Source organism: Anomaloglossus baeobatrachus, chromosome 5 (genome assembly GCF_048569485.1).
Source record: "Anomaloglossus baeobatrachus isolate aAnoBae1 chromosome 5, aAnoBae1.hap1, whole genome shotgun sequence".
Lineage (NCBI taxonomy): Eukaryota > Metazoa > Chordata > Amphibia > Anura > Aromobatidae > Anomaloglossus > Anomaloglossus baeobatrachus.
The window spans coordinates 349,700,604-349,716,099 of record NC_134357.1 but is presented as its reverse complement, the minus strand read 5'-3'; the positions used below and the strand labels follow the sequence as shown (position 1 = coordinate 349,716,099).

Here is a 15,496-nt window from a genome sequence, read left to right as displayed (position 1 = left end):
TGATCCGTTGCGTCCGTTACATCCGTTATGCGTCCGTTTTTTGACGGATCAGTCATGATCCGTTTGTGTTTGAGACAGCCCAGTGGGCGTGCCAAACATGCTGGGCATGCTCAGTAGAGCATGACGGAATCCTGCGCTGGATTCCGTCGTAAAACGGATTACGACGGAATCCAGCACCATAGACATACATTACAAGCTTGACGGATGGCGACGGATTCCTGCGTGGCGCGTTAATTTTGACGGCCCGAAAAACGTTACATTCTGCGTTGCTCCCCGCTCGGCGGTCAGTCAAAAACGACGGACCGCGACGCAGCGGATTCAACGCAGGGTCATCAGTCGCAATCCGTCACTAATAGAAGTCTATGGGGAAATACTGGATTCCTGCAAAATATTTTGCAGGATTCCGTAATTCCTCAAGGCTACGGATTGTGACTGATGCAAAACAACTGAAGTGTGAACTTAGCCTTAGGCGGGCTTTGCACGTTGCAACATCGGTAACAATGTGTTACCGATGCTGCAGCGATAGTCCCGCCCCCGTCGCACGTTCGATATCTAGTGAAAGCTGCCGTAGCGATTATTATCGCTATGGCAGCTTTACACGCACATACCTGCCGTGCGACGTCCCTCTGGCCGGCGACCCGCCTCCTTCCTTAGGGGGCGGGTCGTGCGGCGTCACAGTGACGTCACACGGCAGGCGGCCAATTGTAGCGGAGGGGCGGAGATGAGCAGGATGTAAACATCCCGCCCACCTCCGTCCTTCTCATTGCAGCCGGCGGCAGGTAAGTTGAAGTTCCTCGCTCCTGCGGCTTCATACACAGCGATGTGTGCTGCCGCAGGAGCGAGGAACAACATCGCACCTGTCGCTGCACCGGCATTATGGAAATGTCGGAGGCTGCAGCGATGATACGATAACGACGCTTTTGCGCTCGTTAATCGTATCATCTAGGATTTACACACTACGACATCGCAAGTGACGCCGGATGTGCGTCACTTTCGATTTGACCCCACCGACATCGCACTTGCGATGTCGTAGTGTGCAAAGCCGCCCTTAGTGTTACAATTTCATTGTTGAGGAGTGTATTTAGTTTGTGCAGGGACAAAACTTTCTAATGAATAGCAGTTTTTTTCTGTTCTTCATTCTTTTTGGCTGTCTCCATATTTTAGGCTTAATAGTTTTAAATGACTTTTGACAATCAGCAAAGCTTAAATGTATAATAGGAGACAAACTAGTTACCAATTTTTTTCTATATTTTAAAAATATGTCTGCTTTACAGATTTATTGGCAATAATGGAATTTTTTACCTCTATTCTGAATTCCTTAAGGACTGGACGAATTCCTTCTGGAATGATGTAACGCTCCAGTGTTTCATCCATATACTCAGGTTCTTGTGGTTTTATATAGTCCGGTATTGCCGGCTAAGGGGTTTAATAAAGGGGAAAAATAAATAGTTATTGTATAGTTGTATAATATTGGGCAACTATTTTTTAAAAGCAAACTGGCTTATTACAGTGTGATGGAAACATAATAATATTCTATATATATATACACAAGTGCATCTCAATAAATTAGAATATTATCAAAAAGTTAATTTATTTCAGTAATTCAATACAAAAAGGGAAATGCATTATATTATATAGAGGTATTACAATCAGAGTGATCTATTTCACGTGTTTATTTCGGTTGATGATTATGGCTTACAGCCAATATAAGCTCAAAAATCATTATCTCTGAAAATTAAAATAGTTACCACAAAACACCTGCAATAAATTAACTTTTTAATGATATTCAAATGTATTGAGATGCACCTGTAAATCTATCTGTCTACCCATCTATATATATATATATCTATAAATAAATCTATATATATATATATATACATATCTATTTATATATATAGATATATGTGTGTGTGTATATATATATATATATATACAGTACAGACCAAACGTTTGGACACACCTTGTCATTCAAAGAGTTTTCTTTATTTTCAGGACTTTGAAAATTGTAGATTCACATTGAAGGCATCAAAGCTGAGAATTAGAACATGTAGAATGAAATACTTAAAGTGTGAAACAACTGAAAATATGTCTTATATTCTAGGTTCTTCAAAGTAGCCACCTTTTGCTTTGATTACTGCTTTGCACACTCTTGGCATTCTCTTCATGAGCTTCAAGAGGTAGTCACCGGAAATGGTCTTCCAACAGTCTTGAAGGAGTTCTGAGAGATGCTTAGCACTTGTTGGCCCTTTTGCCTTTACTCTGCGGTCCAGTTCACCCCAAACCATCGCGATTGGGTTCAGAACTGGTGACTGTGGAGGCCAGGTCATCTGGTGTAGCACCCCATCACTCTCCTTCTTAGTCAAATAGCCCTTACACAGCCTGGAGGTGTGTTTGGGGTCATTGTCCTGTTGAAAAATAAATGATGGTCCAACTAAACGCAAACCGGATGGAATAGCATGCCGCTGCAAGATGCTGTGGTAGCCATGCTGGTTCAGTATGCCTTCAATTTTGAATAAATCCCCAACAGTGTCACCAGCAAAGCACCCCCACACCATCACACCTCCTCCTCCATGCTTCACGGTGGGAACCAGGCATGTAGAGCCCATCCATTCACCTTTTCTGTGTCGCACAAAGACATGGTGGTAGGATCCAAAGATCTCAAATTTGGACTCATCAGACCAAAGCACAGATTTCCACTGGTCTAATGTCCATTCCTTGTGTTCTTTAGGCCAAACAAGTCTTTTCTGCTTGTTGTCTGTCCTTAGCAATGGTTTCCTAGCAGCTATTTTACCATGAAGGCCTGCTGCACAAAGTCTCCTCTTAACAGTTGTTCTAGAGATGTGTCTGCTGCTAGAACTCTGTGTGGCATTGACCTGGTCTCTAATCTGAGCTACTGTTAACCTGTGATTTCTGAGGCTGGTGACTCGGATAAACTTATCCTCCGCAGCAGAGGTGACCCTTGGTCTTCCTTTCCTGGGCCGGTCCTCATGTGAGCCAGTTTCTTTGTAGTGTTTGATGATTTTTGCCACTGCACTTGGGGACACTTTCAAAGTTTTCCCAATTTTTCGGACTGACTGACTTTCATTTCTTAAAGTAATGATAGCCACTCGTTTTTCTTTACTTAGTTGCTTTTTTCTTGTCATTATGCAAATTCTAACAGTCTATTCAGTAGGACTATCAGCTGTGTATCCACAAGACTTCTGCACAACACAACAGTATTTCATTCCACATGTGTTAATTCATAGTTTTGATGCATTCAATGCGAATCTACAATTTTCAGAGCCATGAAAATAAAGAAAACTCTTTTAATGAGAAGGTGTGTCCAAACCTTTGGTCATATATACAGGGTGGTCCAAAAGTAGGTGGACAGTATGTGTAATAGGGTTATCAAACATAGTGTAAAGTGAAACTGACTAACTGCCCTTAGCAACCAATCAGATTCCACCTTTCATTTTCCAGTGTCTGTGAAGAATGAAAAATGAAATCTGATTGATTGCTAAGGTCAACTGAGTCAGTTTCACTTTATATCATGTTTGATAACCCTATTACACATACTGTCCACCTACTTTTGGACCACCCTGTATATTCACAAAAGAACTGTTCTAGAATATATTGTAGCAATCCCATTGTGAATATTTCCTACAATATTGTTTAGTTCCACTGCATAAAGTTTAACAGTAATGATAAAGCTCCTCTGTTCATCTCTTCACTTCTATGATATACATACCTCTTTCATATATGTTCTGTTTTCCAGTTCTATAAGTTCAAAAGCAGCTATGAGTTCTCCGCCAGCCATGTTTCCCTTATAGATGTCAAAGAATTGCAAGGGCGGTTGGACATATTTAGGACCTGCTTCTTCATTTTCCTCATCTTCTAAAAGTGTGACAGTTGGAGTTGCAAAAGCGCGGCCCAAAAAGTCAGGTGGCCCCTATAATTTGTAAAAACATTATACAGATTTTTTTTTTTTTTAGAATGTTTTAACTAACATTTTCTGGTTTACAAAAATATGTAAAATATAAACAAAAAGGAAACAGAATAATAAATGATTGATTTGTCAAAAAAAAAAACGTTCTATACAAATCTTTTCCTATATACAGTTAGATCCAGAAATACTTGACAGTGAACGATTCTTAGTGATTTGGACCTTCCATGCCAGTATTTTTTAGTTAAAATGAAACAATTGATAAGAAATTGAAGTGTAGACCATCAGGCTTAATTAACCACTTAACGACCAATGATGGACATAGCACGTCATTATTATTATTATTATTATTATTTATTATTATAGCGCCATTTATTCCATGGCGCTTTACAAGTGAAAGAGGGTATACGTACAACAATCATTAACAGTACAAGACAGACTGGTATAGGAGGAGAGAGGACCCTGCCCGCGAGGGCTCACAGTCTACAGGGAATGGGTGATGGTACAATAGGTGAGGACAGAGCTGGTTGCGCAGTGGTCTACTGGGCTGAGGGCTATTGTAGGTTGTAGGCTTGTTGGAAGAGGTGGGTCTTGAGGTTCCTCTTGAAGCTTTCCACGGTAGTGGAGAGTCTGATGTGCATGAGCAAGTGTCAGTTCCCGCACCATCACGTGCTATGTCCATCATGACTTTGCCAATCATTATGTGTAAACAGACAGAGACAGCTCCATGCCGGCAGTGGTCACTGTCAGCTGACCAGCATGGGAGGAGGTGTGGGCACCCATGTTTGCAGTCCTCACATGCAGATCGCCGTGATCGGTATTCGTCAGTCAATCTGACTGGCCGGTCACAGCATGATCATGCAGAGAAGTGCTGAATATCAGAACTTCCCGCACCATCACTGCAGGTCAGCACAGCTGACAGTCGAGCTCCTGCAGTACGTGCCGGGGACGGTGTGTGCACCGCCCCTGGCTGATTATCTCTCTAGATACCACAATTGATAATGAGATGATTAGAATGTTAAGGGGGAAAGTGCATTCCATCTTTCTTTTCCATTGGCAACCCATGACGAAATCATGGTGAGTTCATAATTCTATGGCACCCAGAGGTCAAAGAATGACCTCCTAGTGTGCCAGGTATGGTGGCCTGTTTAAAAAATACGTTTTCTGAGTTGCTGGTTTTTTATTCATTCTGTATCACAAAAATTGGAATAAAAAGTGATAAATATATATCAAAAATATCATGTGCCCAAAAATGGTACCTATAAAAACTTCAATTCATTACACAAAAAACAAGGCATGACATGACTCTGCCAGCAGAAATATAGAAAAATGATAGCTCTCTAATATGGTGATGCAAAAACTTTTTTTTGGAAAAAAGAAAAAAAAAATTTAGTGTGTGAAAGTAGCCAAAGCTAAAAAACTTATATAAGTCTGGTATCGTTGCAATGGCATCTACCCAAAGAATAAAACCGTGAAATCACTTCTACCACATGGTGAACGATATAAAAAATAAATGAAATAAATTTTTGACCTACTATTGATTTTCATTCTTCTTCCCAAAGATCACAGTAAAGCTCGGCTCAGATTTATTCTGCACTCTACACTGAGTGCTTATACCGGGGTTTCTGTGTAAATCTCTGAAATACGTGATTCAGACGGAACTCCTGATGGAACAATCCCTATATTGAGGCAGATGAAGTCACCTTGGACTCTCTCTGGCCTATAATCTGGCCATGCTCATCTTTTTAGGTGTGCATAAAAGTGCAGTTGACCACCTCTTTTGAGCATATCACAATTGTCGAATACTGCCAAACAGAAGCCACACAGAGTTCAGTATAACTCTGCTGCATCATTAGGGAATGGATCCATCGGGTGTTTTATTTTAATTACATATTTTGTAGATTTAGATGGAAACCCCAATGTAAGACTTTTACCAGCACTGAGTGCTTGTTAGGATGATCTCATTGTTATGTTTCATTAAATATTTTCTTACTTGTCAGTTTAAGGTACACAATAAAATATTAATGGATTGGGAGGGGCACCATCCAAATCCCAGAGCCATAACGCAGAGATGAGCCAGTTGGATCTTATGTACACAGAAAGCCAGGCACTAGATTGGTAATTAGAGTAAAGTAATCATTCCATTACTCTTGTTAGTGTCCCAAGGGCCTCAATTAAGCCATTTTCTACCAGCAACTAGACCCAGTATGTGAATGGTGATAGTAGCCCTAAAGGAGCCATCACCACACGAGGTCTCACATGCAGGGGAGAGTCTCTGCCTCAAGAAAATACCATCACCAATGCATAGTTAGCATTTGTCGGTGTTTCCCTGTGTCTGGGCTCAAACCTTGGGGGAGGCGGCTTAGGGTTCTAGGACAATGACAAGTCATTGAGGAGTTGTTGCCGGCTAAAGCTGGATACACACTGTACGGTCATGGAGTATAGGCTGTGACTACAAGGCATAACGGCGGGAGATACAAAAGCTGTGGGCCAACCAAAAGTTGGGAGACTAGTATGGAGGCAGTGGAACTACCAGTGCCAGTTTTGGATCTTGTGAACAGAAAATAATTGCATCGTGTACCTGCCTAGGTGGTTAACACAACCCACCATATCCATTCTTCACAGACGTACTCAGGTGTAGAGATGAGCGAACCTGAGGTTTGGTTTTCAAACCAAATACCAGCTAAAAAAGACGGCTCAGGTTTGGAGTTTGAATACATTACGTGTGAAGTTAACTTGCATGAGTAGCGCTGTGCTCAGGTAAGCTCGGTGCTCAGCCCTATGTGAACCGTTTGCAATGTTTGAACGGCTCACACTGGGGGTAACTACAGCGTGATCACATGTATTGTGCAACCCCCCCCCAAAAAAAATTGAAAATGCCTGCCCACCCTCCCTTGGATGTGATCTGCTTATGGCTGGTTGTTTGTGGGTGGAGACTTATACTGCTTATCAGTGTTTCCAAACATCCTTGGGCAAGGTTCGGTCATGTAAAAGTTCGGTTTGTTTGCTGCCAGCGAACCGAACCTCTAAAGGTTCGCTGATCTCTACTCAGGAGAAATTGCACAAAAAAATGTACAGTGCATCTTCTCCTGTTACCCTTATGAAAATTAAAATTTAAGCCTAAAGCAAAATTTCAGTGTGGAAAAGTGAAATTTTCCTTTTTCTTTTCACATTATTTTTATTGCCATTCTAGCCCCGAACATTGCTTGCTCAGATTAATCGGAAGGCTTCAGTAAAATAGCACCGATGGCAGTGCATGCGCTGATAGACAAGCCGAGATTTAAATCTGCGCATGCACCAACACTGACACCATTTTCCTGAAAACTGCCAGAAATCCATCTACACAATCGCCACCCACAATTAATACAGCACCGGCGCAAAATTTAAAACAGGAAGAGGATGAGGATAAAGACACCAGAGGCATTGGAGGTGCCGTGGCAGAGCTGAACTCCCTACCCACAGTCCTGTTCCAATGCACAAAAACGCAAAACTTTTAATGATGATATAACAAAAACCAGGCTATAGATTTCTTCAGCAAAATTATCTATTAAATCAGTATAACAGCGTCATTATGGTCATACCTTTACTTTACCATGCAAGAACCTGATGACAGGTTCTCTTTAAGCCTATATTGATTATATAATTGTATCTTGAATATGTTTTGGTAAACAGCTAAAATGCCCAAACTTTTGTCTCTGTCCAAATATTTCTGGACCTAACTTAGTAAATATAGCAATATTATTTGCTAGGTAATAGGTTAGTGGACAAAAAAGTAAATTTGGATAATGCTTAAACAGGATATGGTGCTCGAATAGGAATCCAGTCCATAGTCATAGAAAAGAACTCGGAACTCAATTTTTGGCGAAGTTGAGTGCCGAATTCTTCTCTTTCAAGGAAATTTTAGTCATTTTAGAGGATCTCATCATTGTGGTATGTGGTTGTGTGTCCATATCACAGAAATTATCATGTAGTGGAAACATTATATAGATTTTATGTTATAAAAATTATTATTACAGGCTAAAATGAGAACAATGTAAATTCTGTAATTGAAGATGATTGCTTTCATTGTTTCATAGTCAGTAACTAATTATTTCTATGCCAGTTATTTGGATGTAGTAGATGTTTGCACTTCCACATTAAATGTTTTTTTCGCTTCTCATACTGACAAAAATGTAATGTTAAACTTACAAATTTATCTTGGTCGTAAATATTAATAATGATAAGTGGAGGATCGTCCTTCAAGTCCTCCTTGTTCCCATCCATGAGGAGATTGTCATACAGCAGCATTTCATTCCACATTGGAGCTAGAGTTTCATTAATCACCTAAAGAAGATTAGACTTTTTACTAGACAGGATGGAAATGGTCAATACAGGAATGCTTAGTAAAACTCAACACATTAATGGGTCGTAGTACAGTTTTTCCAATAAAACTGATTTTGTAAAAATTATTTTTTATTTTGGCGTCTAACCTAAGGAAGAACTTGGCTTCAATGGTAAAGATGCTGCTTAGTGAACGCAATATATCGCTAATCTAGACCTGATCTGCTGTGACTTCATGTTTGACCAGATGTTTCTTAAGTAGCATGTTGTGGACCTCAGATAACCACACTGGTTGGGCGATTGAGTAAGCTGAAATTTTTGGATGATCATTATTGTTTCCATGCCTGTTCTGACTTTTTACAGCATGCTCATGGTAAGACCTTTGAGCTGAAAGATCTTTTTGCCGTCAAAAGATTAAAACTGCAGCTAATTTTATCAACTGTACTTCGAATAAAGCAAAGAAAGCAAAATTCTCCTAAGCCATAATGAGGGGTCATCAGTATACAAGTAGCAGCTTGATTTTCTCTTCTTTTTTTTTCTTCATCAGCACACTTTTATTAACCCTTTCACCACCCAGCGATTTTCCGTTTTTCGTTTTTGCTTTTTGCTCCCCTTCTTCCGAGATCTGTAAGTTTTTTATTTTTCTGTCAATCTTTCCATATGAGGGCTTATTTTTTGAAAGACAAGTTGTACTTTTTAATAAAACCAAATAGTTTTACCATATAGTGTACTGCAAAACAGGAAAAAAAATTCCAAGTGCGATGAAAATTGAGATATTTTATTCACCGTGTTTGCTATATGGTAAAATTAACATGTTATGCTGCTTCAGGTTGGCACGAGTTCGTAGATACCAAACATTTAAACATTTTACTTTTAGGTAAGGGCTTAAACAATGTCAAAAGTTTGTCCAAAAAAATAGTAGCGCTTTTGGCACCATTTTCTAAGACCCGTAGCGTTCTCATGTTTTGGGATCTATGGCTCAGTGACAGATTATTTTTTGCGTCTTGAGCTGATGTTTTTAATTACAGTGCCTACAAGTAGTATTCAACCTCCTGCAGATTTAGCAGGTTTACACATTCGGAATTAACTTGGCATTGTGACATTTGGACTGTAGATCAGCCTGGAAGTGTGAAATGCACTGCAGCAAAAAAGAATGTTATTTCTTTTTTTTTTTTTTTTTTTTTTAAATTGTGAAAAGTTTATTCAGAGGGTCATTTATTATTCAACCTCTCAAACCACCAGAATTCTGTTTGGTTCCCCTAAAGTATTAAGAAGTATTTCAGGCACAAAGAACAATGAGCTTCACATGTTTGGATTAATTATTTCTTTTTCCATCCTTTTCTGACTAATTAAGACCCTTCCAAAACTTGTGAACAGCACTCATACTTGGTCAACATGGGAAAGACAAAGGAGCATTCCAAGGCCATCAGAGACAAGATCATGGAGGGTCACAAGGCTGGCAAGGGGTACAAAACCCTTTCCAAAGAGATGGGCCTACCTGTCTCCACTGTTGGGAGCATCATCCGGAAGTGGAAGGCTTATGGAACTACTGTTAGCCTTCCACGGCCTGGACAGCCTTTGAAAGTTTCCACCCGTGCCGAGGCCAGGCTTGTCCGAAGAGTCAAGGCTAACCCAAGGACAACAAGGAAGGAGCTCCGGGAAGATCTCATGGCAGTGGGGACATTGGTTTCAGTCAATACCATAAGTAACGTACTCCACCGCAATGGTCTCCGTTCCAGACGACCCCGTAAGGTACCTTTACTTTCAAAGCATCATGTCAGTTTGCTCATGATCACTTGGAGGACTCTGAGACAGATTGGTTCAAGGTTCTCTGGTCTGATGAGACCAAGATCGAGATCTTTGGTGCCAACCACACACGTGACGTTTGGAGACTGGATGGCACTGCATACGACCCCAAGAATACCATCCCTACAGTCAAGCATGGTGGTGGCAGCATCATGCTGTGGGGCTGTTTCTCAGCCAAGGGGCCTGGCCATCTGGTCCGCATCCATGGGAAGATGGATAGCACGGCCTACCTGGAGATTTTGGCCAAGAACCTCCGCTCCTCCATCAAGGATCTTAAGATGGGTCGTCATTTCATCTTCCAACAAGACAACGACCCAAAGCACACAGCCAAGAAAACCAAGGCCTGGTTCAAGAGGGAAAAAATCAAGGTGTTGCAGTGGCCTACTCAGTCTCCTGACCTTAACCCAATTGAAAACTTGTGGAAGGAGCTCAAGATTAAAGTCCACATGAGACACCCAAAAAACTTAGATAACTTGGAGAAGATCTGCATGGAGGAGTGGGCCAAGATAACTCCAGAGACCTGTGCCGGCCTGATCAGGTCTTATAAAAGACGATTATTAGCTGTAATTGCAAACAAGGGTTATTCCACAAAATATTAAACCTAGGGGTTGAATAATAATTGACCCACACTTTTATGTTGACAATTTATTAAAATTTAACTGAGCAACATAACTTGTTGGTTTGTAAGATTTATGCATCTGTTAATAAATCCTGCTCTTGTTTGAAGTTTGCAGGCTCTAACTTATTTGCATCTTATCAAACCTGCTTATTCTGCAGGGGGTTGAATACTACTTGTAGGCACTGTACATCATATTTGTGCAGATGCTACATTTTGATCGCCTGTTATTACATTTTTAAATATTTTTACAGTGGCCAAAAACATAATTTTGGTGTTTGGAATTTTATTTTCTCCCTATGCCTTGTACTGATCAGATTAATTGATTTTATATTTTGATAGATTGGGCATTTCTGAACACGTGAATATCAAATATGTGTATATTTTTTTAACTGTTTTATTTTCAATGGGGCGAATGGGGTGTGATTTGAACTTTGTGTTTTTATTTTTCGTATTTTTAAAAACTTTTTATTACATTGTTTTTATTTATTTTACTTATGGATAAGCAGTCTGATCGCTTGTTCCTTTCTGTTGATCAGAGCTGCACAGCTCTGATCAGCAGAAATGCAGCATTCCAGTTAGAGCCGCTGCTCTGTCGGCTCTCACAGGAAATACATCATGATAGAGACAGGGGTCATCACATCACCTGTCGCTACCATGGCAACCATCGGTTCCCTGTGAACATATTATGGGGCCATCGATGGCGGCGGGGAACAGCATGATCCCCACTACGGCCATTTAAATCGCGCTATCACATTTTGACAGTGCAATCAAAGTGGCAAGCATGCGCCGGTAGAATGCGGGTCCACCCGCGCCTGTTAGCCCCACATGTCTGCTGTTCAAATCAGCAGACATGTGTGGGAATCACCGCCTGCTTACCGCAGTAGCCAGTGGTGATTACCGCGTCATAACCGATGATGTACCAGTATGTCATTGGTCGTGAAGGGGCTAATTATACCATTTTGGTGCAGATACGATGTTTTAATCCCCTCATACTGCATGTTGCGGGGACCAAAAAAACGTAATTCTGGCATTTTGATTTTTTACATGTTACACCCTTTACCCATCGGATTAATTTAGGTTATATTTTGATAGATCAGGCATTTCTGAAGACGGCGATAAGAAATATGTGTTGTTCTTTTATTACTGTTTTATTTTAATTGATGCAAAAGGGGGTGATGTGAACCATTTTTTTTATTTTTTTCATATTTTTTAAAACTTTTTTTATCCCTTTTTATTGTTTTTACTAGTCTGCTTAGAGGACTTGAAGCTGCTATCATATGAAAGCTTCTGCTGTACAGATCAGGGCTTCAGTGCAAATCATCATCTCTTGTGAATGCTGGTGCTCAGTTGGTATTCATAGAATGTGCATCATGACAGACATCGGGGTAATCAGCTGACCTCCAGCTTTCATGACAACCCATCGGTGCACCACTATCCTGTCACGGGGCAGCCGATGGAAGCAGGGAATGGCACACTCCCTGCCAGCGCATATTGAATCCCGCTATCAGAGATTGACTGTGGGATTTAACCAGTTAACAAGCTTGGGCGGATATGTGATCCACCCAGGCCTGTTAGAGGCACATGTCAGCCTATTATTTCTCAGTGGTGATGTATGGCACGCACCAGGAATGAACAGCAGGGGCTAAAGTGGATAACCCTGCTATGTCCTTTAAGTTATTGCAAAACCATGAGATACCAACCCATTAGCACAAACCCCTGTAGTTGGAGCGACATGCTGTATTACTTTGGAGAAAGTTTGGTCCATATCCTAACTTTTCTAGACCGGTAGACCGATACCCTAAATCTACCACCAATTTCACTACTTTAGAGACACTCATGACCAAAGCTTTGCCAGATATTTCAATATATGATATCAATAATGACAGATAAGTTTGGCAAGCGCAGATCTTTGCTTATTTAGGTAAAGCACAATTTTTGTCTCATACATATAAGGAGGCAACCTCTATAGACTGCTGCAGTATATACTAAAAAGTCCAGGTTTCAACTACAAAATTTAAATACTCAATATTCTATTTTTTTCATTGATCTTAAGAATGCTTTTATTGACTATAAAATATTAATTCTTACCTGGGTAGTCTGACATATGTTGCCAAATATGACTCTAGCAAATGGATCAGACAATCCATTGTCATCAGCAGGCAGAATGCCACGGGCCTGGTATATATGAGCTCGCAGCTGGAAATAGCGGTAATCTGGAAAATTAAGTGAGATGTTATATACATTTGGGTATTTCTAACACTTACAAGAGTACTCTATGATGACCAAATAGGTTACATAGGTTGAAAAAATACCGAGGTCCATCTAGTTCAACCTTCCTCCACCAATTATACATTTAGTCACTAAATCATTTATAACCGACAATGTTGATAGGTAAATAGTTATGTACCACCCTGCGCTCGGCTGCAGCCGAGCCGCTCGGATCAAGGCTCGTTGGTGGGTGGCTCGAGCGCCTCCGGACTCGGGGGTCACTTCGCTCTGAAAGGGGATGCTGGCGCTTTTGGTGGGGGTTAGGTAGGTGCACGGCCGGAGCCGCGCTTGAGTTCGTGATGCCACCCACGGGATGTGGTGAAGGTAGACACGACCACTGCAGTTACGGGGCACCCGGGGAAGATGGTAGTGCAGCAAGATGTTAACCCCTCCGTTGGCAGGGATGGTGGCCCCGGGGCCCGTTGGGGATAGCTGGGCGGTGCAGGGTGGTGCGAGGCCAGGTGGCACTGTTGTACTCACTGTTATTGACACACACAAGTCTCTGGTAAACCAAGATGATGGTAGTTGGTGCCCGCAGCCGGCTGCGTCTGGTCCCCCACCCGGTTCGGTGGTCTTGACCTTTCTCCTGCACCGTTTTGTGTATTTGGGCTGCCTGCGCTTCAGCGATGGGAGTCCGCTCCCCGGCTTTGAGAATGTCGGGAAAGCCCTTTTGCCCGCAGACGCTGGCCCGTGGGATCTCTCTGCCTGTGCGGTGGCTTTCTATCCCCCTCGGTGGGCTGTTGTCTTCCGTCGGGACTTGGATGGGAAAGGACCTATAGTCCAGACCGCAATCAGTTAATTAACTCAGTCCAGTGGATTCTGGACCTCGTTTCAGGGTCTGAGTACCCCCCTGTGTGCTCCAGTTTCCGAGTCGGTTCCCCGGGTCAGTACCGCCGGGCCACTACCCTGTCCCGGTTCCACCGAGCCGTCTTCCCGACTCCTGCAGGCTATGGCCACCGTTTGCCTCCTACACAAAGGTGCCCGGGCTCCAACCCCAGCACCTGTCAGACTGCTGCTTCCACACTGACCACTGACTACTCCTCAACTACTCAACTCTTCAACTGACTGTTTCCTGCCTCAGGCCCTCTGAACTCCTCGGTGGGTGTAGCCAACCACCTGGCTCCGCCCCCTGGTGTGTTCATCAGGCACTGAGGGAGGTGACTAGGTTTTAATGGTTGGCTGATAACACCTTTTTGGGGGACAGGTGTAGTGCTGGGGTCTATCTGTGACTACCTGGCTAGTCCAGGGCATCACAGTTACATAGGTTGAAAAAAGGTGAAAAATAGGTGAAGAGTAAATTTTAGCCACTGGATAGAAAGATGGAGAAAAATGCTATAATTTAGGACCGCAAATCATTGTTATTGGCCTTGACTACCAACATAAACTGCTGAACTATGACATTTAATTGCAAGTGTTGAAAGAATCCAACCATCTATAAAGCTGCTAAAGTTAATTTTAATTTGTGTCATCCGAATCACAGTATACAAGTGTAATATTTCAGTTTTACTGCCCTTCATCAGACACACACTAAAAATATACCGATTGACTTATTCTGCCCAACTTCTGTTTCTACATGGGAGGTGCCTGCATATAATTTCTATTGTATTCTCTATAAAATTGCTCTTGTATTGCTATATGACATTATATTTCTGCATTGTTTAATCCGTTTAATATTTTTTTTGCATGTATATACACAGTCATGATGTCATAGTCATGTTTCCTTACAACATTGTACTGTTTTTATCTGCAGTGGATGTCTGATGTAGGTCAGTACGACTGAAACATCACATTTGTACACTGTGATTTGAATGACATAAATAAACACTATTTTTTCTGTGTGAGTTGTTAACTCTACACTTGCTGGGTTAGTAATGGGGATGTCTGATAGACGCCTATCCATTACTAACCCCTGGACTTGATACTAGCTGTCAATTCACAGCTGACATCAACCCCAAAACTATTACTCCAATTGCCCTTGCATTAGGGCAATTGGGGAGAGCCGGGTTGGCTGCAAACTGCTATTTTGCTATTTTTAGGCTGGGAAGGGCCAAATAACCATAGGACTCCCCACCTTGATAATACCAGCCCCCATCTGTCTGCTGTATCTTGGCTGGTATTTTTTATTTTATTTATTTCCTATTTGATTTCAGGGCAATTGCCCCGTTTTGCTTACTTTTGCAGCCTCCTAGCTGTTAATACAACCATTTTACAGCTATTTTACAGCACGAAAGTTTGGGTCTCCATTGACTTATATTGGGACTGGGGTAAAGTTCGGGTTAAGTATAGGTCCCCAACAGAACTTTTATTTAAAGTCCGGCCGAACCTGACGAACCCGAACATCGACAGGTCCTCTCATCTTTACCTATATATCAAAAAATATCAAACATTTGATTCTCAAACAGTTTATATCACCTTGCCTAAAAGGGCCTTAAAGGAGCCACTAATGACTAGTTATTTATTGATCCTTGCTCTAGCCTGAAATCTGCCCATGTAAACCCAAATAAAAGGGGTTTTCTGGTTTTGCAAAAACTTTGTTCTCTGGCAGAAGTTCTTTAAAAAAA

The 15,496-nt window shown here is 41.6% G+C and overlaps 1 protein-coding gene across 1 annotated transcript in view; it reads right to left on the bottom strand.

Annotated features, from left to right (window-relative positions):
• Positions 1–15,496, bottom strand: part of LOC142311455 (fer-1-like protein 4) — a 239,263-nt gene that overhangs the window by 98,791 nt on the left and 124,976 nt on the right. Inside the window, exons 24-27 of the mRNA XM_075349905.1 lie at positions 12,756–12,880; positions 8,111–8,245; positions 3,728–3,928; positions 1,303–1,416 (exon numbers count right to left, since the gene is read on the bottom strand). Coding sequence (XP_075206020.1) covers positions 1,303–1,416; positions 3,728–3,928; positions 8,111–8,245; positions 12,756–12,880 — 575 coding nt within the window. The remainder of the gene's footprint in view (positions 1–1,302; positions 1,417–3,727; positions 3,929–8,110; positions 8,246–12,755; positions 12,881–15,496) is intronic.